The sequence below is a fragment of the Ascaphus truei genome, chromosome 21 (genome assembly GCF_040206685.1).
Source record: "Ascaphus truei isolate aAscTru1 chromosome 21, aAscTru1.hap1, whole genome shotgun sequence".
NCBI lineage: Eukaryota > Metazoa > Chordata > Amphibia > Anura > Ascaphidae > Ascaphus > Ascaphus truei.
In genome coordinates this window covers 9,798,862-9,821,301 of record NC_134503.1, presented here as the reverse complement: position 1 = coordinate 9,821,301, position 22,440 = coordinate 9,798,862, and the positions used below count along the sequence as shown (strand labels likewise).

The window sequence follows — 22,440 nt, the reverse complement described above, 5'->3', positions numbered from 1 at the left end:
ACTGGTGAAATGTTAATTTCACTTCTTTCATTAAAAATAACTGTTGCCAAAGTGTTTGGTAGCTCTCTTCGCTAGATTCACAATACAAACATTGTGCAACACAGATCCTGAAATACGATTAAAAAAAACGTGGAATGCGTTTGGTACAAACCTCTTAGAAATAAATCCCACAGGAGAGCTGATTGGAGGAGCATATTATTATTAAATGTGAATATTGGTATTATAATTCACATGACGCAGGCATGTTTCAAATTCATCATTCTAAATACAAAACGTCCACCTTAAAAGACACTGTGTTTCCTCGGGAAATGGTCCATGAAAGAATCATGGACATCTCGCTGGGTACAGATAGCATTGGCTGTGGTGGCTGCTCTTGCAATGTATTTCTGTAAAGAATGTGGGCTGCTTTCTTCAGTCTTTTCTCAATGGTTCAGGAAATCCACTTGACATCTGCTTGGGTACCTATGACCTCTCCATGACAGCACAATAAACAGAGCAGATGAAACGAATGAGGCATGGATTTAGGAGATGATTTTGTGATGGCTGCAATTATTGGGCATTTTCTATGAATGCAAATAGGCGTTGATAAAAACGGTTATTTTTTCAAAAGATCACATCAGCACATATATATATATATATATATATATATATATATATATATATATATATATATATATCATGGTAGTTTAATTGGTAGATCACTAAATTCATAATTAATCCATGACTTAAACATATCATCGAATGCTTGGTTTTTAATCATGCTTGTCACGTGCCCAGATTTACAGATCATGTGCAACATCGCGAGGCTCACCCTTCTATCAGAAGGTGTTCCTTATTTTGTTGAACACCTTTAGTGACAGACAGCAACACATTGCTCTGAACTGAGCAGGGTTCATTATTTCCGCTATCTATTGTTACTGAGAACTGCAACTGCTACTCCCATGTCATACCGTTATGACGCAGTCTTACCCCGTTGATGCACTGAAGTGTAATATGGGCTGTATTAATGATCCTCACAATAGCCTTTGAATATACTACTGTACGTGTATTTTATTTACCAGGCTCGCTGTGTAGTTAGCGTTAGAAAAAGGTGAAATCAGAGGACAATGCTTAAGCGCAAACTCATCAGGCAAATTTGAGGAATGATGAAAAAGTGCACAAGGCAGAATACGCAATTGGTTCTCAGTCCTCTGCTTACAGTATCATAGGTACCCAGTGTAGCTTGGAGTGGATGCTTTGAAGTATACAACTTCCTAGTTACAGTACTGTACCTCCCACCTATTCCTGGCAGTAGTGGCTCTCTATGTCTTAACTTCACAGCATCTTTCAGGCCAGTTATTTTCATCTTGGTGTCTTTGCTATTGAACGATTTCCTTATAAGCCTACTGTATCCTGAATTCCCAGTGCTTTCTGCTGAGGATATTGAAGTTGAATTTACTGTACTCCAGGTATTATTCAATGTTTGTGTGTTTAAAGAAACAGCTACCAACACTTACATAGTGTGTTAGAATTACACTTAAGCACTTATGCAGGGGGTGGCCAACTCCAGTCCTCAAGGGTGACCAACAGGTCAGGTTTTCAGGATATCCCTGCTTCAGCACAGGTGGCTCAATCACACCCCAGATTCAACACAGGTGGGTCAGTCTTCGATTGAGCCACCTGTGCTGAAGCAGGGATATTGTTGGTGGCCCTTGAGGACTGGAGTTTGCGACCCCTGCACTTATGGGACAAATACCAGTGCTTCATTGCTGCTAGAGCTCACTTGCTGGCCTTGGTACAGGTATCAGGCCATCAAAATACATTGATTCTGTTTTGCTCAAATTGTTGTAGATGTAAATGAGCATTGATATCATACAATCTAAAATACATAGGAAGTGACAGAATACAATGACACTTCTGAGCGCTTAGTAGACAGCAGCAATCATTCTTAACTACATGTGATGTTGGCTGTCTCTCTCTGTTGGCATGCATGCCTGCTTTCTCATGTTCAGTCATGTTTAACTCTTTAAGGAGGCAGAAACAGAGCGGTCCTGAAATCCGGTTTGTATTTTTTTTCCCCCCTTCGCAATATATAATTGTATTGGCTTGTAATGTGATGCAGATGTATTTCGGACACTTGAAAAGCAATCCTTGCAGCATCAGGGATCAGTTCCTCAACACTTGGTCATTGTTAAATGCTAATTCTATTACAAAAGGTGCATTCTCTGAATCTTTCTGATACCACATTGACTCAGAATGCAAATCCAGTTTCCTATTAACACTACAACACAACATTATTTCAGTGGCACATATTTTGATCCTATATAATATATTAGAATGTAATACAGTAGATATACAGTACACAGTATATGAACCATATGTGGCTTTTTTCTGAAGTTCACTAGTTGGTAGATTATATACTGTATATATATATATTTGATTTTATATATATATATGATTATACATATGTGGTGATGGCCCTTCTCTAACTCCCAGGTCTTTTAATGTTCACTATTTCACGATCTAGCTGTCTTTGATTTTCCTTAGCTCTCCTATGTGGATGCAGATGGCAACCCCATTGGTGTGGTGCAGATGACATTCCTGAGGCTTTTAAGTGCTTCAGCCCACCAAAATATTACCTACAACTGCTACCAGTCTGTAGCATGGCACGATGCCACCACAAACAGCTACGACAAGGCGATCCGCTTCCTGGGCTCCAATGATGAAGAAATGTCGTACGACAACAACCCCTACATACGAGCAGTCATGGATGGATGTGCAGTAAGTGATTAAAAGGCTCAAACACCCGTGTCACCCAAACTGAAGCGGTGCTAGAGATGGATGGAGGCTATGGGCTTCTCTCTTAAGCAATTATATGTCTTCTGGTTGTAACATGAATGGAATGAACATCCTTGATTTTGAATGCAATCCAGTTGATATGTGAAGGTGCCATCAGCTGTTATCAAAAACCTTGGTGTGGCTGTACTCAGCAGAGAGAGTTAATGCTCGGGAAATGTCGTGTTGTGATTCAGCATGGCTGGCAGGAATCCAGTAAACTATTTATCAACATCAGAAGGTTTCCAGCCTGAGAGTAACATGAAAGCTAGTATTATTCGTTTTGACAGGAAGAAAATATATCAATAGGAAATGATTCTGGCGCAGTGCTGAAGCTCACTAATTAAGGCGAGCATCTCTCATCCTCCATCCAGTTTTGCGAATATATATTCATATAAGACATTGAGTTTTCAACATTTTTTTCAGACCCCTAAAATATTTTGAATAGAGGACGCGGACCTCTTTGGAAATCTATTGTCCCACATGAGATGACTGTCGCCTCCCCCTTTTTAGCAGGGTGGTCTGCAGCTGCAGTGGAGCGTGAAGGAGGATTTCCCTCGGCTATCAGGCTGGCTCGTCACTTTTTATGGGCTCCATAGAGCAGAGGTGGCCAACGCCAGTCCTCAAGGGCCACCAACAGGTCAGGGTTTCAGGATATCCCTGTATCAGCATAGGTGGGCTCAGTCAATGACTGAGCCACCTGTAGTGAAGGATATCCGTAAAACCTGACCTGTTGGTGGCCCTTGAGGACTGGAGTTGGCCATTTCTTCCATAGTGTGTCTGTGGACCCCACATGGAAAACCAATGATGATACAATTGCATACCATTAAATGGTAGATATTACAAGTTTACCAATCATTAAATTGAGCCATGGTATAAAAAACGAAACTTAATGTGAATAAAAATCACGATTACTTTTATTTTCCTTTGTGATCTCTTATCAATTATAGATTTTATTTCCTTTCTAGAAAGAACTTGAAATTTCCTTTCTAGAAAGAACTTGTAGTTTTTCTTAGAGGGCTCGTTAGTAATACACATGATTTGACACTAAAAGTTCACATTCCAAGGGAGATGAAATGTTCGTTTTTTCTCCACATGCATTTAAAGGTCTGACTCTCTCTTCTATCTGTTTCTTACCAGTCAAAGAAAGGTTATCAAAAGACTGTTCTAGAGCTCAACACCCCCAAAGTGGAACAGGCTCCCATCGTTGATCTTATGTTCAATGACTTCGGAGATGCAACGCAAAAATTCGGCTTCGAGGTGGGACCAGTGTGTTTCATGGGCTAAAACAGTCGCCAGTAAATAAAGAGACCAATAGCAAAATCAGAACACCACATTTCCAAATGAGCAACCTTGAAACCTCATCGCAGTTTTTTTTCTTCCACATGCACATTCTGAAACTGGGACGGTGAAGGGTTGAACCCAAGTTTCCCTGTGGCACTGTACTTGGACCACCAATACATTAGGGAAAAAGAAAGAAAGAAAGAAAACAAAATCCATTCCACTCCACAGGCTCGGAAGCACATGACCTAAGCAGCATCACTTGACAATCATGTAAAGACCAAGCACGCCATCTTTTTTTTCCACCTGTAAATGGACAATTTGCACCTAGATACACAATGACATCAAATGGTCTCCAAGACTCACTACACTTAGAAGAATATCACTACTTTTTCATGGAGAATCTTGAAGGTAAATGCCCTGCCTGACACAAATTCGGAACATTGTGGGACTGTCCTTTTCACAGTATTTCCCAAATTTATAATGCCAGGGTTTCCTAGGAATGCCACAGCGTGCATGGACGTGCATTTGTGCTTATCTTGTCCCTTTGTATTAAAGGTGCTTATATTTTTGTATGTTTGTAAGTAATTATTTGTATTGTATATTATTTGTTTTTAAAGAAAACGTTACCTTTTCCTGGCTTTAACACATGCATGTGACCTGGTCTTAAGAAGTAGAAATATAAAGAAAATAATACGCGCAAGTTGGCATAAATGTGAACATTTTTGTAACAACCTATTCAGTTTAGCAGCATGCGGTGCAGTCCCACTCAAACGTTATTTTTGGAACGAGTTACAATCTGAGATGGGAAATGGACTCTGCAGCACCATCGTACTGCACAACCTGAGATCCTCTCTTTAAGGGGGTATTTCCGTTATTCATACTGTATAAGGCTCTTTTCTGTTTGAGATGCACTGATGAATTCATGCAACGAGCAGAACGGCGGTTAGTGAGTTTAATCTACTATTCTACCATCTATCAGTTTCTTACTTGTTTCAGGAATATCTTTGTGAGCAAGTGAACCCCCAAAACAGGTTTTTAGACACTGTAGAGCAGGGATGGGCAACTCCAGACCTCAAGGGCCACCAACAGGTCAGGCTTTCAGGACATCCCTGCATCGGCACAGGTGGCTCAATCAGTGGCTCAGTCTGAGCCACTGATTGAGCCACCTGTGCTGAAGCAGGGATGTCCCGAAAACCGGACCTGTTGGTGGCCCTTGAGGACTGGAGTTGCCCATCCCTGCTGTAGATAATGGCACACATATCTTAACAGTACCATATAATGATGCCATTTTTATATACTATTTTATATATATGTATATATAAAAATTTTTTTAATGATTCTTCGCGCTCCAGCCCCAGCAACAACTAGATCTCAAATTTGTTTGAGCACAAGCATGGGGGAAACGTTTTTAGATTAATTTCAAGTTGCTTGAGTTCCAGGAGGGAGCTGCAGCAGACGAGATCTTGCAGACTAGAGCTTATCCATGTTTAAAATTAACTTATGCGAGCAGTATTTCTTGCTAATGAAAGGGTTCACCTAAAATTGCTCAGTGGAACTGCTGTGATTGCGATTAGCAGCGAGAAAATGATCTGATCTGTTGTCTGAATGACTCATTAGTAGTGTACTGTGTTTTAAACTAGGCACGTCCCTTACTATTTAACATTTTTACCTCCGTTTTGCCTTGTCACACAGTGGGAGATTGCCTATGGTAGGGAAATCGTACATGTAAGAAATAGGTGCTATATATTCTGTTTTTGTTCCTTTCTCCCTGCGGTGCTAGTTGTTATTTCAAATCACTGATGGTGCTTCTGCTGTGGACAAGTCTCCCACTATTCTCTGCCGCAAAACATAATCCAACAGCAATCTCTAGCTAGGGTAGAGATATAATGCATGCTACTCCTGTATCCATACACTATGTAGAACAGCAATGAGATAATAAAAAAAAACAAGAAAAAAATAAATAAACTGTATTGTGGTAGCTTCCCGTGTAGAAATATTAAGGATCCTTTCTTTTTTTTTTTTTAAATCACTACATTTTTATATGTTTGTAATTATGCCAGATTGTACTCAATTGCTGATTTGTTTGTGGTGCTAACTTATGTAATTGTTTAAAAGTATTGAAGATAATTGTCATTGTCGCTGCCTGAGCTAGGTGCACCTTGTACGTGGCTGAGAGTACAAGGACGAATGTGCAGACCAAGCAGGTTCTCAACGGTGCTTTGTCACAAGAACTTTTCCTGGACAAGTGCTGTATGAGGCGGTGATTACAGTGAAGCTCACTGAACAAATAAAAAACAAAAGGGACACTTATGTACTTGGATTTGCTTTTTTTTTTCATGCAAAAGTTAATGCACAATAAGGAATTTGCACCCCTGAGCAACTTGCAGAATCAGCCAAAGGGTGGTAATAATGGGCTGTAGTATTTAGTATTTAGTGTTCCAGCCAAGTGTTACTAATGTGTTGCAAGGGCCCATTCACAGAGGCAGTCACCCTTTATATCTTTCTTTTTTTATACAAATCTACTTGTGAAACCTTTCTTTGCTGGGTGGGTCAGCGCCAGCTTATACCACTAACTAAAGCCATGCTTGTTGCAAATTTGATCAGCTCCATGTAGCAATATGGTGGTTTTAGGCTACTAAATGTTACAGCTCTACAGCTAATGTTAAATTGTCCCACACATACCCCCAATAATTTGTAGCTATGAGAAGTGCTGGATCCCATAGCAGTATGTGAAATTAAACTTTCGTGAGAAACATTTTTTTATGATCAAAGTGATGGCCATCAAAAAGCCCATTGGTAAAAGACTTATACCATTGTGGTCATCTTCTTGGAGATGAATGTACAGCATCTATGACCACTACAAGATATTCCCAAGTGTCCAAACAATAATCCCCCTTTCCAGTCTCAGCTTGTATCTGCCATAAGGATGCATTGAGGCTTTTTCAGGCTGTTAAGAGAAATAGTAGTTTAGTGCCAAACCAAAATACTGGCATCACCAATAGTTAAAGGGAACAAAATGTGCAAATTGATACAAAGGCAGGGGAAACGGTAACAATCTGACGAGCAATTTATATTGCATCCTTGCTTTACCACTTTGCAGACCTGTCCATCAAAGAAGGGGCTTATTTGTTTCCCTTACTGTATACACCATTTGTTAAAATCCCACAAATTGTTATTTTTCCGGATAGGTGCTTCACGGGAATTACATTGAAGGTTCTACGACTTCAAAAGAATAGCACTGTACTGTGTAATGCACTCACCACTATTATGGCAAATAGCAGGTGTATAGTATCTTGATATACATAAACTTGATTGAGCAGAGCAATTACATAAGGAAAACCCACATACTGTACGCCTAGACCACAAGAAAGGGACAGCACTCGTTATATTGATATTACTGTAGACTGTGCATTGACACAGCTCACAGTTCTAAAAAGAAGATTCCTATTAATACTGTGTATTTAAAAAGTGCTGAGAGGCTCAAACTATTCTATGTTCCATAGAATAGTAAAATATTATACAAGCTTTTGTCTGTATCATCCCCAGACCAACATCGTATCACTATTACATTCACTGGTATCTCTGAACAAAACATTTAGATTACTTAGATTTAGATTACATTACTAAATGAATCTAAACCTTTTGCTGTGGTACAGGGTTCTCATGCATAGCTAAAAGGCTCAGAGAGAATAAACATTTCCGCAGAGCAGACAGATCGTAGCTCATATTCCTTCAGTTTACAAGACTCACACTGCGGTATTTTTTATTTTTATTTCGTTAAGAAGAGAGCGAGTGCCATATTAGGCAGCCGATAATACAATTTGTCCAGTGAAATGGCTTGTCAGCGATGGCAGAGCCTTTATTACAGTAGGTAACTGTTTATATGTGAACGCCTTCCAGAACTCGCAGGTGCATTTTCAGGCAGAAAGCTCGGAGAGGTCCTCAAAAGCTTGAAGAGGAAAAATATCATTGCTTCCAACTATTTCCCTAAGAGGCGTTAGGATGTCACATTATTCATCAATGACAAATTAGGAATTTTCCTTCCTGTCATGTACTGTAACTTCAAACTTAAAAATGTGTTCCTACGCCAAAAATGTTTGCTTGTAAAAGCTGACCTGCTAAAGAAGCCGTAGCTTGTTGTGACTGCGTTGAAAAATGTAATATGTCTTCATATAACATTTTTTTTTTAAATCAACGTTGCCGACCTTAGCAAACCTAACAACAAAAGACACACAGTACAGTATAGTACAGTTGTAGGCAGAAAAGTGTTGAACCAATTGGGCTGACATAGAGATCTTTGCTAATCAAAATGTCACTCTGTCAATTATAGCCGCAGAAATAAGTCAATATATTACTGTATAAAAACAGTACAATAATGCCCTCCTAGTAAATAGAGATTAGCACAAAGATTAGTATGACACTTTTAAAACTGTACATTCCTTTTAAATCCAGTGGTAGTTCGTTTCTTTTCATAGAGGAAAATGCTGTCAGTTCTTTTAGAAAGGTTGTATCCTTTTAGTGAGAGACGATACATATTACCATGCTCCTCACGATAGAAGTTTGCTGCTGGTAAAAAGATAGAAGGTGAATCCCTGCGCTTCTCCCATTGGGCTAACAATAATTGGGGAAATAAATATACATAGTGAAACCCAAGTCTGTAAGACAGAGGAGACTTTTGGTTACATCCTTTGATCAAATAATGACAAGCCTGCTAACCAACGCCAAGGTAAGTCACAGTAGCAGGTCCCTATGCTAAATGCATTCAAATGTTCTGTGAAATATACCCTGAAGGGGTTAATAAACTAAGCATAAGCTTATGTAATTTAGTGTAGTTAAAAACTAGTATATACCAGTAAAGATACTAATATGTATGGTATATATATATGGCCTATCTTTTTACCACGGTATATAATCTCCCGGGAAGGTGCCTGTAAATTCACTTTTCACTTTACTTGCATACATGTTAGTATAGTTACTAAGTTAGTTAATATATATATATATATATATATATATATATATATATATATATATACACACACATATATACATACATATATATATATATATATATATATATATATATATATATATATATATATATACAAAGAACAATAGGCACTCCGTCTGGGAAATCAATAAGGTGGGTGCAAATATATATAAAAAAAAAGAACGATTCCTGAGCTCCTACTAATTGTATCCTTTTAGTGAATTGGATATTATATTCTACTTGAGTACAACAAATTGAGTATTCCACAGCCTACAGTACGTGGTTGGACCTCTCTGTAGATGTTATTTTCCTGCAAAAATAAGTTCCAATGCGGCATATCTTTTTATTCTTAATCAACATATTGGTCTTTGGAATAAGTCCGTGGCAAGATTGCATTTTCGGTTTGCTGTCTATATTGGGTATTGTTCAGGCTTCAATATGAAATGAGACATTATCGACCTATCATCTTAGTCACCAACTACCAAATCAATTATACTAATCATCATCAATGTTCCCTCATTTGTTACCAAATCACTGGTCAACCACGAACCAAAACTGGTTTGCACATTCAATTCTCAAAGAAGCCAAAAGCCATTTATATATAACTCCAGTCCTAAAGACCCCACCTCCAATGGTCTGGATTCCAGGATATCCCTGCTTCAGCACAGGTGGGTCAATCAGTGGCTTAGTCGAAGACTGAGATTGAGCCACCTGTGCTGGAGCGGGGATATCCTTAAAACCTGACCTGCTGAGAGGTCTTGAGGACTGGAGTTGAACACCCCTGTATAAAACTTTCAGCGTGTGATAATGTTTAGGTCTTGTGATTCTGTTTTAATCAATTTCGTTGGCAAGTTTTCTTTCTTTCTTTTGAAGTGAATCAATACAAAATGTTGTCAATTGTGCTAAAGATTTCAACATCTTTTTCCCTCAAAAGATCACATACAATAGCTATATTGAAATAAACTTCCTTCTTGTACTTGCAGAAAAATCTTTTTCTGGTGTAATTTTATTGTTGTTTTTATTTTATTTTATTATTATATACACAAAAGATTTATAAATCTAGATGATATACATCTGTATCTATATGATATACATCTATATCTATATGTGATATATCTATATATCAATATGATATATCCATATATCAATATATCATAGATATAGATATATATATATAACAAAAAAACAAAGAAATGTTGAATGAAAAGAACATTTTTAAATCGCCATTAAAACATTTCTAGAGAGAAGATCCATCCAGGAGTCACCAAGTAAGATATTGTACAGTACTTTCAAAAACAGAAATTCCATTAAATGTTAAAAATAAATAGCACTAAATTAAATATGTTATACATTTTTAATTGAGATGCCCTAAGAGGTATTTTTGTATTTAAACTATTTTAAACCTGTGTAATAAAACATTAAATGTAATTTTTTTTAATAAATCAAGTTTACCTGGTCACTTGATATGAATGTTTTTTTAAATTTTTTTTTTAATAAGTATAATAAAGATTTTTGTCATGGAATTTTTTGGCACCCTGTTCCGTGGGAGTGAATGCACAGCTCACCTGCAGAGTATAAATAACTTTCAGGAAGTGGAACAAAGGGTATTTACAAATTCACTAGGAGGCACACGGTTTAAAGAGGCAATCTAAGCCGGTTTATTTCTTTATTTATTTATTTTTATACAGGTTTGAAATAGGGGGTCTCCGGAGCTGAACCCCATTAATTTCAGCTCCAGGGACCCCTGCTTCTGGAGATACTCGCCTCCGTAGGGAGCACTGGTAGCCTCTCCAGGGTTCGCATTATGGCGGATTTTCAAAGCTCCCGCGCCTTGCGGGCCAAAAGGAAGCCGTGATGTCATCCGGCGCAATCAGGAAGCCGTGATGTCATCCGGCGCAACTTCCTATTGGCTCATGTAACCTGGGCTTTAAACTGCACAAAACTGCAGAGAGATACCGGCACCCCCTTCGGAGGTAAGTATCTCTGGAAGATGGGAGTCCCCAGAGCTGAAATGAATGGGGTTCAGCTCCAGAGACACCCTTGCTTCAATCCTGTATTAAAAAAATGAAAGAGTGTCTTAATATTTCTTTTAACATCAAGCAACAGCTATAGGTTAAATAATAATAATAAAGTTCTTGTATAGCGCTGCTAGTTTTACGTAGCGCTTTACAGAGACATTTTGCAGACACAGTCCCTGGCCCGTAGATCTTACAATCTATGTTTTTGGTGCCTGAGATAAAGTTGCTTGTCAAAGGTCACAAGAAGCCGACACCGGGCATTGAACCAGGTTCTCCTGCTTCATACTCAGTGCCAGTCAGTGTCTTTACTCACTGAGCCACTCCCTCTAACATGGATTATGGATCATGGATTATGGATTATTTTAAATCACAAAGTGGTCATCCTAAAAGTGAAACGTATAAAAAAACGTTCATATCTTGCTTTCCATCTATTCAGAATGTGAGTTTAGTGAAGGCCAAACTGCTGAGAATAAGGTAAACAGGTTGTAATTATTTTCACCATATGCTCAGCAAGATGGCCATTTTACAAATGAACTCTACTGTATGTAAATTGTAATATAATCACCCTGCTGTCCTTATTCACTGCAGTGATTATTACCCTTTCAAAACACACAATGTAGAAGTTTATTTACTAAAGTTTCCCAGTTTGATAGATCTGGTGCAATTCTTTTGCTCTGATTGGCTCTAGTTTTGAACCCGGGAGACTTTCCTGAATCCCACCATATAAGGTTTACTGTATTTACTAAAGATGAAAAATACTGATAGTAACAATTTCTTTATTGTCATATCTGTTAAAGCCCTGAAAAGGGGCTTGGTGTCAGCGTTATTTTAAAAGAATAATAATAGCTTTATTTCATATCGCGCTTTTCTCCCAATGGTACTCAAAGCGCATCACAATTACATTATAGCGCGCGGTACGATTTTTACAGACAGTCCCTACCCAGATGAGCTTACAATCTATGATTTTGGTGCCTTAGGCACAGGGAGATAAAGTGACTTGCCCAAGCAGCTGACACCGGGAATTGAACCAGGATCCAGCTCTGCATCACTGCTTACAGAGTCCGTGTCTTTACTCGCTACTCTCACTATCGCCACAATCCCATTTTTTTTTTTTACGTCAAATTTTTATACTGCAATATTGACCGTTAGGGAATCTAGACCATAGAATGTTTAAGGCACTATTTATTTATGTGTTTCTTCTATATTACTATAAATGACTGGGATGATAAACCACAAAGTGAAAACTATGATTACCCTGCAATGGGCTTTGGGGAATGTAATGCTTCTGTCCTGGGAATTTGAAACATTGACGTTTATTTATTTGATTACCACATGTATTACTACTGTGAAGCGCTATGTACACTAATGGCGCTATATAAATAAAGACATACAATACAATACAATACAATACGTTGGCTGATGTTGCTTCTTGAATAACCAGCAGGTCGTTGCCTTAGCTAACTTGTTAAAACACCTCTTCAGACTCCGTTAATTGTGCTAATTGCTCGTGGATTTGCATTATTCCTCCACAAATTTGTTCAGTCCCAGACATACTAGTATTTTCAGAATAGTAAGGCTAAGGCCCCGCTCCCTCAGTTAGCGCGCCCGCACTGCAGACAGGCGGGGTGCTGACAGACACAGACCGTGATATGCGGTCTGTAGGGAGCCGGGAGCCGGGGAGTGGGTGGGAGGGGGGGCGAGCTCTGATCGTGGTGCCGTCCACCCCCCCACACACATACATATACACACACATACATATACACACACATACACACATACACACACACACACACATACACACATACACACACACACACTCACACACTTTAACAACACTCAGCTCCTTCCCTGCTCCCCGCCCAAGGCACCTCCCACCTAGCTCCTTTCCTCCCCATTGGCTGACTCGCGTACCACGTGACGCGTCAACGCCAAAATTCACAAGATTCTTGCAGTATCGGCCGGCTGACGCGTTACAGTACGTAGTCAGCCCTGTCGGAAGGAGGCAGCGGGGGCAGGGACCACTCGGGCAAGAGTCTGGTGGTTCGCGGCCGTGCGTCCCGCCAGCCGCAGCGGGTTCGCAGCGGGTTCGCAGCCTAAGGCTTGTATTCATTCAGTTTATTAGACTTAATGATAACATTCTTTTTTTATTCATTATTAGTCTTTCTGCATAGGGATGTAGAAAGCAAAGTGCATTACAGTATATAATACAGTAACTGACAATAATATAGAAGAGTACAAAATACAACAAGAAAACTCTTATGTTGGTGGTATAATGAGTTCTAATAACAGGTGGTATGTCCAGTAATAATGGTAAGAGGTACTCTTCGGGGTTTCTTTGGTACTACTTATTTATAGGAGGTGGTTTTCCCATACTCCAGTTGTATGGAAGATTACATCTCATTTCTATCAATCTCTGATATCTAACTTATTTACTGGATAGACAGGCACATAGAATCCCATAGCATGGAGATCAAAATGTTGCACCAGGCCAATGCAACCAGCATTCATCATTCCCAACCTGCCCTGTTCCACTAATATAGAGACAAGAAGTAACCACACTGCAGAATCGGTGTACGAAATAGAGAAATTAGCGGCTTAATTAATCTCTTCTTTATGCGCAGAGGAATTAACACACGGTCATTAACAAGGCATGTTGCATGGGGCTCAGGAACCTTGCAGACCTGTTCATTAAAGAAGGAAGGGGCTTACTTGTGTAACGGTTTTCCCCTGGGCCCTTCTGATCCCGACCCCCATATGTGAGAAACTATCCCAATTACATGGCTGTGTAGTTTGGTGCACCTGCTGGCTCACAGGACTCCTGAGTCTCCCACTTGATGTAGTTGGGGATATCACCATGACAGGCATCTGAGGTAGTGTGCTGAGTCCTACTCACATTTGGTACAGCGCCTCCACCCCATCCAGATCCCCACGGCAGCAGGGAGGAGTTTCTGACGGGGAACTCCCGTGTGCACCTTCTCCCTGAGTAACTCCACGCACAGGCAAGAAGGGTCGTTTCATGGGCATCTTTATTAGCATGTCTTGTGGCAGACTGCCCATCACAGCGGCCGACACTTAGCCGCACATCTTGTAGTGGCCCTCCATTCAGAAGATTCCTCCTGTACTCTAATTAAGTTGTCTTTCCACCTCTCCCCTAAGGGAGACCACCAGCTGTGCCAGAGCCCTGGACACAGTGTGTAATCTGCTTGTCACTTGCCACTTGCCTCTCTGACAGCCAACTTGAACTGCTGCAGACCTTGAACTCCAGAGATCAACCACTGGATGACACACAGGTTGAACCCCTAACTTTTGGGAGTGCTGTGCAATATATAGGCTCCAGAAAGACCCCCCTCTGTGTCACTAACAGTGGACACAAAGCATGCTGTCTCTTCCTTTGCTTCATATGACACATCACAGGGGTTTGAGGGCAAACCTCCATGATAACTACTGGCAACCCTGCCTTCTTACCAGGATTACTGCCAGCATGAGAGAGATCTGTACACCAATTTTACACATGGCTACACTTGTTTCAACTGCTGCATACACACTTGCACATTAGAAATATGACCACATATAAGTCACATTACTTCTCAAGTGTAACGTTTTATATTATTACCTTAAATACCATTTATTTATTTTTTTCATTTAAAAGTTACATCGGGACATATTTACTAAGCAATCTTATGCTATGTGACAGTTTCCAGGGCTGGAAGACATCACAGCCAGAATGGACTCTGTGTCTTCCAGTCCTGAATGTGTCATATCAGAAGGCTGCTTAGTAAATATGGGCCCTTATGTGTTATACAGTAGTTCATTCCCAAATACAAGCATTTATATGTGTACTAAAGCAGCGTGGTGCAGGATTTTGGGGGGGTGGGTGGGGCGCAGAATGTTCAGGTTGCAGAGGCCCCGAGTTATTCCCCTAGGCATTTAAATTAAATGCCGGGCGATCGCGTGAGGCCTCTGCAACCTGAACTTACCGTGATTCTGAAGGCTGCTGTGATGCGTCGCTATGGCAACGCGGCGGCATATGACGCTGTGGTGTCATGCGTATTGACGTCACACACACGGTTCCATGACAACGGGGTCATGTGACGTGACACCGCGGCGTCATATGATGTCGCCGTGTAAGTAAGGGGGGCGCGAGAGCAAGTGGGAGCTGGCAGGGGGCGCAGCAGCAAATGTTTGCGCTCCCCTGTACTTGTGGGTTCTGCAACCTTGAAAGGACAAAAACTGTAAGGTGTAAAACTATTCTTCTATAAGATAACTGAAGAGCAGAATTCAGGAGACTTCCTTTAGGGCTGGGTTTTTCAACTCCAGCCCTCAAGAACCCCCTCCCCCAACAGGTCAGGTTTTCAGGATGTTCCTGCTTCAGCACAGGTGGCTCAATCTGTGACTCAGTCGAAGAGCCACCTGTGCTGAAGCAGGGATAGCCTGAAACCCTGACCTGTTGGTGGGTCTTGGGGACTGGAGTTGAGAACCCCTGCTTTAGGGAACACATTACAACTGCACAGCCATAGCTCCTGATTAAAAACAAATAAACCAACAGAGTATATCCTCAAGTGACTCGCAGCACCGAAGCCAGGCTTTAAACTGAAGGATGAAATGTTGGCCGAATGTCCTGGCGGGGAAAATAATGATGGTGTAATAAAAAAAACACGGTCAGACCAATATAATCTGCAGGACAAGGCAAAAGCGGAGTCTGTCATCTTAATAGATTCCAGATGTGACTGGCACTTGATCAGAATCACAGGGGAAAACACACAACCAAACCAATAAGCCGCTTTCCTGCTCCTAACAGCTGTCAGGAACTGTGTGTGAGCAGGGAAGGACAGAGGAGAGCTTACAACAGGAGCTCACCCATCCTACAACTCCAGCAGGTGCGCTAGTGCAATACAAAACTCCTGCAGGTTGTGCTAACACTTACTGACATGACCTAAAAATGTATACTTACTGTACATAATCTTTCAAGACCATTGGTATAAAGTCTTCTGCTGTGGTCATAAAAGGTCAGTGAGACCTGGGAAACGCGTATACAACATAATCTCTGAATAATATTTATGTTGGATGACTATCCCAAGCACACAGCATGATTGTCTTAGATGCTATACGGGTTATGGAACAGCTGGGCAACTAATGGTGTGAGCCCACCACACTGAGTGCTGTATAGAGAAGTAGAAAATGTCTTGATCTAGAAAGGTTGTAACCAACTCCCATACTCAAGATCCCCCAACAGGTCGAAGACTGAGACGCTGATTGAGCCACCCATGCCAAAGCAGGGATATCCTGAAAACCTGACCTGTCGGTAGCCCTCAAGGACTGAAGTTGGCCGCACCTACATTACAGCAGAAAATCTGACCAAAGGGAGTAGCAATTGGTTGCCGAGTCTACTGATTAAGACCCCAACATTCATACAGGTCTAATCTTGGTCGAGAGATATAGTGCCCCAAGTTATGCCCACACTAAAAGGCAAAAACGCAGACGAATTGCTTCGTGCTGCTGGTAATGGCCAAAAATGACACCGCTGTTAATGATTGGCTGGGTTGCAGGAAATTGCAGCAATACTTGTTAAGGGTGAAGTGATATGTTTTATGAGATGTCTCTGGAACCCGCAGGTGGGAAGTCACAGAAAGAAAGTCTCTATCGAGAAAGATATAACCGGAAAGTTGCAGCAGGATTGCTTTAATATATGTTTTAACTGTTCCACACAGAAATACAGTATCGCTTCACTTGGTAAGTATCCCTCTCATCACTGTTCCCCGCTGCGAGATCACTGATTTATATTCAGTTGATTGCTCTGTATTTTTTTCTCCACCAGGGTCTTGAAAAGCAGCCAACTGAATGCAGTTGTTGAACACATCTGTATTAGAAAGCAAGCTCTGAAGAAAGCTATAAAATGCACATTACATGTGCAATCAGCTTCCCCCAATAATATATCCCAGGACTGTGTGTATGATGTGAATATAGGAGGAGGGGGAAAGAGAGCTCTCATTCCTGCTGCAATAGTTAAAATTGCAGAACAAACGTAGAATTTCCCAAAACCTTTCTTTTAACTGCTCAACACAGCAAAGACCTCTTGCTGTGAATGTAGAGCTGGTATTTGCATTCAGTGTTGCAAATGATCAATAGATTTATTTTTTTTCCCCTCCACAAAAAAGAGGATGTTAACAAGCAAATGTCCATGAGAATGATCACATACTAGTTCAAATCAAGAGCAAGAGGAGATGGGTCAATATCGAAGGCGACTTTCTGTAGAATGGGTCCTTGACAGATCTCAAAAAGCAGCACAGACCCTTGACGCGTAGGGTCTTCTCTGTCATACTACACTCATGCAAGATATGAGAGCACATACGGACCAAGGCCAAACTGATTCCTCTCCCCGATGAACCCCTTGAAGGCTGATCCCAGTGCGAGAATAACTATCCAATTGGACTAAAAACGGAATCTCTAAAGTTCAGGATATGGTGGCTGGCTTTTCCCTCAAGTCCTTCTTGGCTATTTGTGAAGAAACTAACATTCCCAGGTCCGACTTTTCCAAATATTTGCAAATCAGGTATTTCATAGCTAAAGAATTTTAGGTACGGGATATCCCCTATGGTCCCTCCCCCCCTCCCCCTTGAACATTTATGCAGCCATCCCCTAGGGCCTAGGTCAAACTAAACTAACTTTAATAATCTACCAAAACCTATTCACGAGTGATGATACTAAAAAGGAGGCGTATATATATTCTCTTGGGAAAGGGAGATAGGCCAGAACCTAGAATGGGAGGTTTGGCAAGCGTCAGCTACTAGGTCTTTGGGCACCACAATAGAAGAAGCCACCTACAAGCTGCTGTACGTTGGTATCTCACCCCAGCGAGACTTCACGTCATCTACCCAACATCATCTCCTCTGTGCTGAAGAAACTATGGCCAGAGGGGGACAATTTCCCACAAAGGGTTGGACCTCCCTAAACTTATCCAATTATGGAACAAAGTCCTTAGATACATCCACTCTCTCACTGGGATTACCTTGCACTAAGACTCTCTCACTCGGATATTAGGAGAACCCCCCCCCCCCCCAAACTCAGATAAAGCACTGAACAAACTTACTTCCCAGGTACTACTGGCCACTAGATGGATCATTCCCAGGTCCTGGAAAAACCCAAATCCTCCCAAGTTTCCCATTGTAAAGAACCAGAATCTCTTTGTTACGGAGATGGAGAGACTAATGACCTACATTAATGACCCCTGGCCAAAATTCTGTAGAGAAGCGGAACCACTGTTTATATGACCCGGTATACTGATTATTCCTTGAATCATCTATATCAGCACAGGTGGCCCAATCAGTGGCTCAGTCAGAATGATGAAGCCACCTGTGCTGAAGCAGGGATAGCCTTAAATCCTGACCTGTTGGTGGCCCTTGGGGACTGCAGTTGACCACCCCTGATCTATGTGTATGTATGTAGACTGAAGGTCATTTTGAGCCGCCCTAATGTTTTACTGTGCACGTGTTGCCTAACATTCTTTCTCACCCCCCTCTCTCACTTCTGTAACCCCTTCATGTTTTTTGTTTCCCCCCTTTAATCGTAACTTGAGCATGTAAAGAAGTGTACGTAATTGCATGTTGTGTCATTTTTTTATGTGCCAATAAAATACAAGTGTTAAAAAAAAAAAAATCAACAGCAAGACTGGAAGATGGGAAGACCAGGCTAGTTAATAAATCACTTCACCTTCTAGATACTACCAACTCTGGTCTAAAAAAATAAAAGCTTTGCACATTGGCTCTGTTAACCCTGGAAAGATGTGCAGAGGAAATTACTGCAGGGCTCCTCAGCACTTATGGAGTATGTCAAAATACAGCACACGCCAGGAGTGGCCAAAGCCAGTCCTCAAGGGTCACCAACAGGTCAGGTTTTAAGGATATCCCTGCTTCAGCACAGGTGGCTGCCGTTGACTGAGCCACTGATTGAGCCACCTGTGCTGAAGCAGGAACATCCTTAAAACCTGACCTGTTGGTGGCTCTTGGGGATTGGATTTGGTCACCCCTAGTACACAGAGTTCCAGCCATATCATGTCTGCCTGTGAGTGAGGAACACTGCCAATGGTAAACATCTCTTTATTGCCAGCATGCAATACAACTTGATTGCACAAAAACTCAAGATGATGTACAGTACAATTTGGCATCAGAAATACCGGTACCTATTTATCATAGCTGCACTACTGCCCCCTGGAGACTTATGCTGCACATTGCAGAATAGGGACGTCAACTGCTTTTCAGACCTACAGTATTCAGTGACCCAAATGGATTATACGCAAGAATTCTGATTTTTGTTGTTTATTTTTTCATAAAATCAGTGTTTATTTTGTAGGGAGGGTTCGGGTGTTTTCATTTATTAAAAGAAATCTGTGTTTATTAGTGTTAACAATCGACAAAATGCGACAGGCATTAGGATTTGGTGTTTATTGGTACACATCCGCCTCCGTGGGCCTGAGTCGCCAATCTGTGGACAGGCTGCCACAGGAAGTGAAATGGAACAGGAAAGGATGCTTCATTTCCGGTGTTGAACAGTTTAAACCGAAAGTGCTAGATGATCAGTCGGTGGTGGTGTTTCAGTTAAAACCGGAATCCCTAATTATACCTCAATTTACCTGTTTATCACTCACCCTGGAAACGCATGCACGGGTTTCAAATGGCACATACTGCCTCAAACTCACACTCAGACTCTAAGGTGCCTACTCTAGTAGCTCCGATGTGTGACAAACCGCTGCATACTTTGCTATTCTGTAAACCCTTCTTGCATGTCCAATCCATGTCTAAAAGGCTTTTTTAGAAGCGGTTTCACTCCGGCTCTGCCAATCCGATTTGTCACAAAAGCCTCTGACTCATTTTTTGACAAAAAAAGCTATTCTTGTAGCTTCGTTATGCAAACTGCTGCGAGATGGGTAGCGGGGCAGGGTGGGTTAATGCCTTAATTACTATAGCGGTTATTAACCGGTACGGTGATTAAGGGGCTAGGGGCCATTAGATTGTATTTATTATGTATGCTTTCTGGCAACGGAGGACATGGACCTGCAGTATGCTGATGAGGACGCCCTTCACATTTCCAGGGGTAAGTAGAACGGTTTTTATTTACTTTATTTATGCTGCCTGCCTAATGTTGTGTTTAATAATGGATAATCGTTATTTTGCCCATTACTGTACGTGTTTGGTGGAGGGGGGAGGTGTATTTTTTTAAATGTAGGCCATGTTTATTTATTTTTTTAAATACAGGAATGGTACCACAGGCCAGAGGGGACCCACGGGGACCACCCGAGGACCCACGGACGCCTACATGGACCACCTGAGGACCCACGGACACCCGCAGGGACCACCTGGAGGCCCACAGAGCCTAGCAGGGACACCTGAGGGCCCCAGACACCCATGGGAACCCCCTGGGGTGCACAGTGGGGCCTGCGGACACCCATGGGGACCTCCGCCGGCCTGTGGTATTAATCCTGTATCTATAAAAATAAATATTGGTTTTATGGGGGGTATAGGGGGTGGGTTGTGTGCTTACTACATATTTTAATTTAAGTTTATGACTAGTGTAGATGAGAAGGGGGTTTCCGGAGCAGAACCGCATTGGTTTCAGGTCCGGGAACCCCCTGCTTCCCGAGATACAGGCCCCGTTATGGTGTGCTGGTATCTCCTATGCATGGAAATGTCCCGATCACATGACACATTTCCATGCATAGGAGATACCAGCACCCCATAACGGAGCCTGTATCTCTGGAAGTAAGGGGTCCCCGGACCTGAAATCATTGCGCTTCAGATCCGGAGACCCCCTGCTACATTACTGTAATGTTTAACATTAAATAAAATCCCTGCGATAGCCTGTAAGAAGCAACGCAGTTAGAGTGACTGATTCAGCCTCTGTCCTACTGCGCGTCTCTTAAAGACAGGCAGAGCCCGGTAGGATTAACACTGCCGGGACTCCTGTTGTGTTAATCTGATGGGCCATTAGTCCGCCGCGGCAAAACTATTGAGGATCACAGGCAAATCTCGAAATCCATTTCGAGAAATGTTCGAATAGCGGCCGCTGCATCTGTACATTCAGAGCTTGAAATATGGGTTTGGTTGAGAGAGCAAAACCCATAAGTCAGACTGGGGATGGAGTTAGCACCACCTCGGGTCATTGCGTTTTGGCTGTTAAACCGGCGGTTTGTCACTTTTTATAGACGCGTTTTAGAAGATGTGATTTGCAATAGATAATAGGGGGTTTTTTTCCAATCACATTTCATTCCACTTCTTCTGTACATGGCTCAACCGACAACTTCGCAGCTATGAAAATAGCCCCCCCAGTGTCCTAACTCAGCGGTGGCGATTGCAGAGGTCCCGCCCTCTTCCCCCAGGCATTTAAATTAAATGCCGGGGGATCGCGGGAGGCCCCTGCAACAAGAAAACGCACCTGGATTCAGAAGCGGCGACGGGTCTCCATGGCAACGCGGCGTCAAATGGCGCTGCGCGGTCATGTGGCGTGACATCACAGGTGTCAAATGATGCCGTGGGTCACGTGACCTGACGTCGTTTGATGCAGTGGTAAAGGTAGGAGGGGGGGTCATGAGCTCCGGAGCAGGCAGAAAAGGGGGCGCAGACGTAAAAGTTTGCCCTACCCTGTCCTAACTAACCATTAGAAAGCAATACAAGGTGAAAAGAAAGAAACGGGTAGGTCAACAAGAGCAGGAAAATGTGCTTCAAAACCAAACAAATCCTTATCTGTCTAAATTTTTCTAATATATGCACGCTAGAAGTAAACACTTATATAATCATTCAACTGTAAAACTCGTTTGGATGAATTCAACTTTACAGTATCTCGTTATTTTCTTTTAGAATTGCTGAGAATTCTCCCGTCCCATTGTTCCCGCCATACCTTGGTTGCGAGCAGAAAAGGCGCTTTGTTCTGTAGCTGCACGGTTTGGGAACCCGTTTGACAGATGTGTGATGAATACCGGGTAAGCGACCAGAGTCGGAGACAAGGACAATGTCTCACGTGTGTGCAGCGAGTGACTACAAGGTTATTTGCTTGCTGCATCAATAAAAGGCTCTTTCACAGGCTTGATGCAAAAGGGGTTAAGGCAGATGTATTTTCTCACTACTTTGCAGCTTAGCTGTGAACAGATAATGAAGGTTCACACTGATGGGCAGGAGATAGCAAATTCACCATCCCAGGACTTGTCAAATTAACAAATTAACCATCGAGCAAGGTGGTGATAAAGAAGAAAAAAAAAGGGTGAAGTGAAGATCATATTCACAGCTAAATCTGGAGTGATAACTCTACCACTGTGACACCATGTGAAGAATTTACCCTTTCAGAGCTTTG

The 22,440-nt window shown here is 41.7% G+C and overlaps 1 protein-coding gene across 2 annotated transcripts in view; it reads left to right on the top strand.

Annotated features, from left to right (window-relative positions):
• COL5A1 (collagen type V alpha 1 chain) overlaps positions 1-4,668 on the top strand; it is a 162,597-nt gene extending 157,929 nt beyond the window's left edge. For both annotated transcript variants that reach the window (XM_075578918.1, XM_075578917.1), the window contains exons 65-66: positions 2,527-2,760; positions 3,955-4,668. In XM_075578918.1, coding sequence (XP_075435033.1) covers positions 2,527-2,760; positions 3,955-4,101 — 381 coding nt within the window. In that variant the 3' untranslated portion in view covers positions 4,102-4,668. The remainder of the gene's footprint in view (positions 1-2,526; positions 2,761-3,954) is intronic.
• Positions 4,669-22,440: the final 17,772 nt, after the last annotated feature.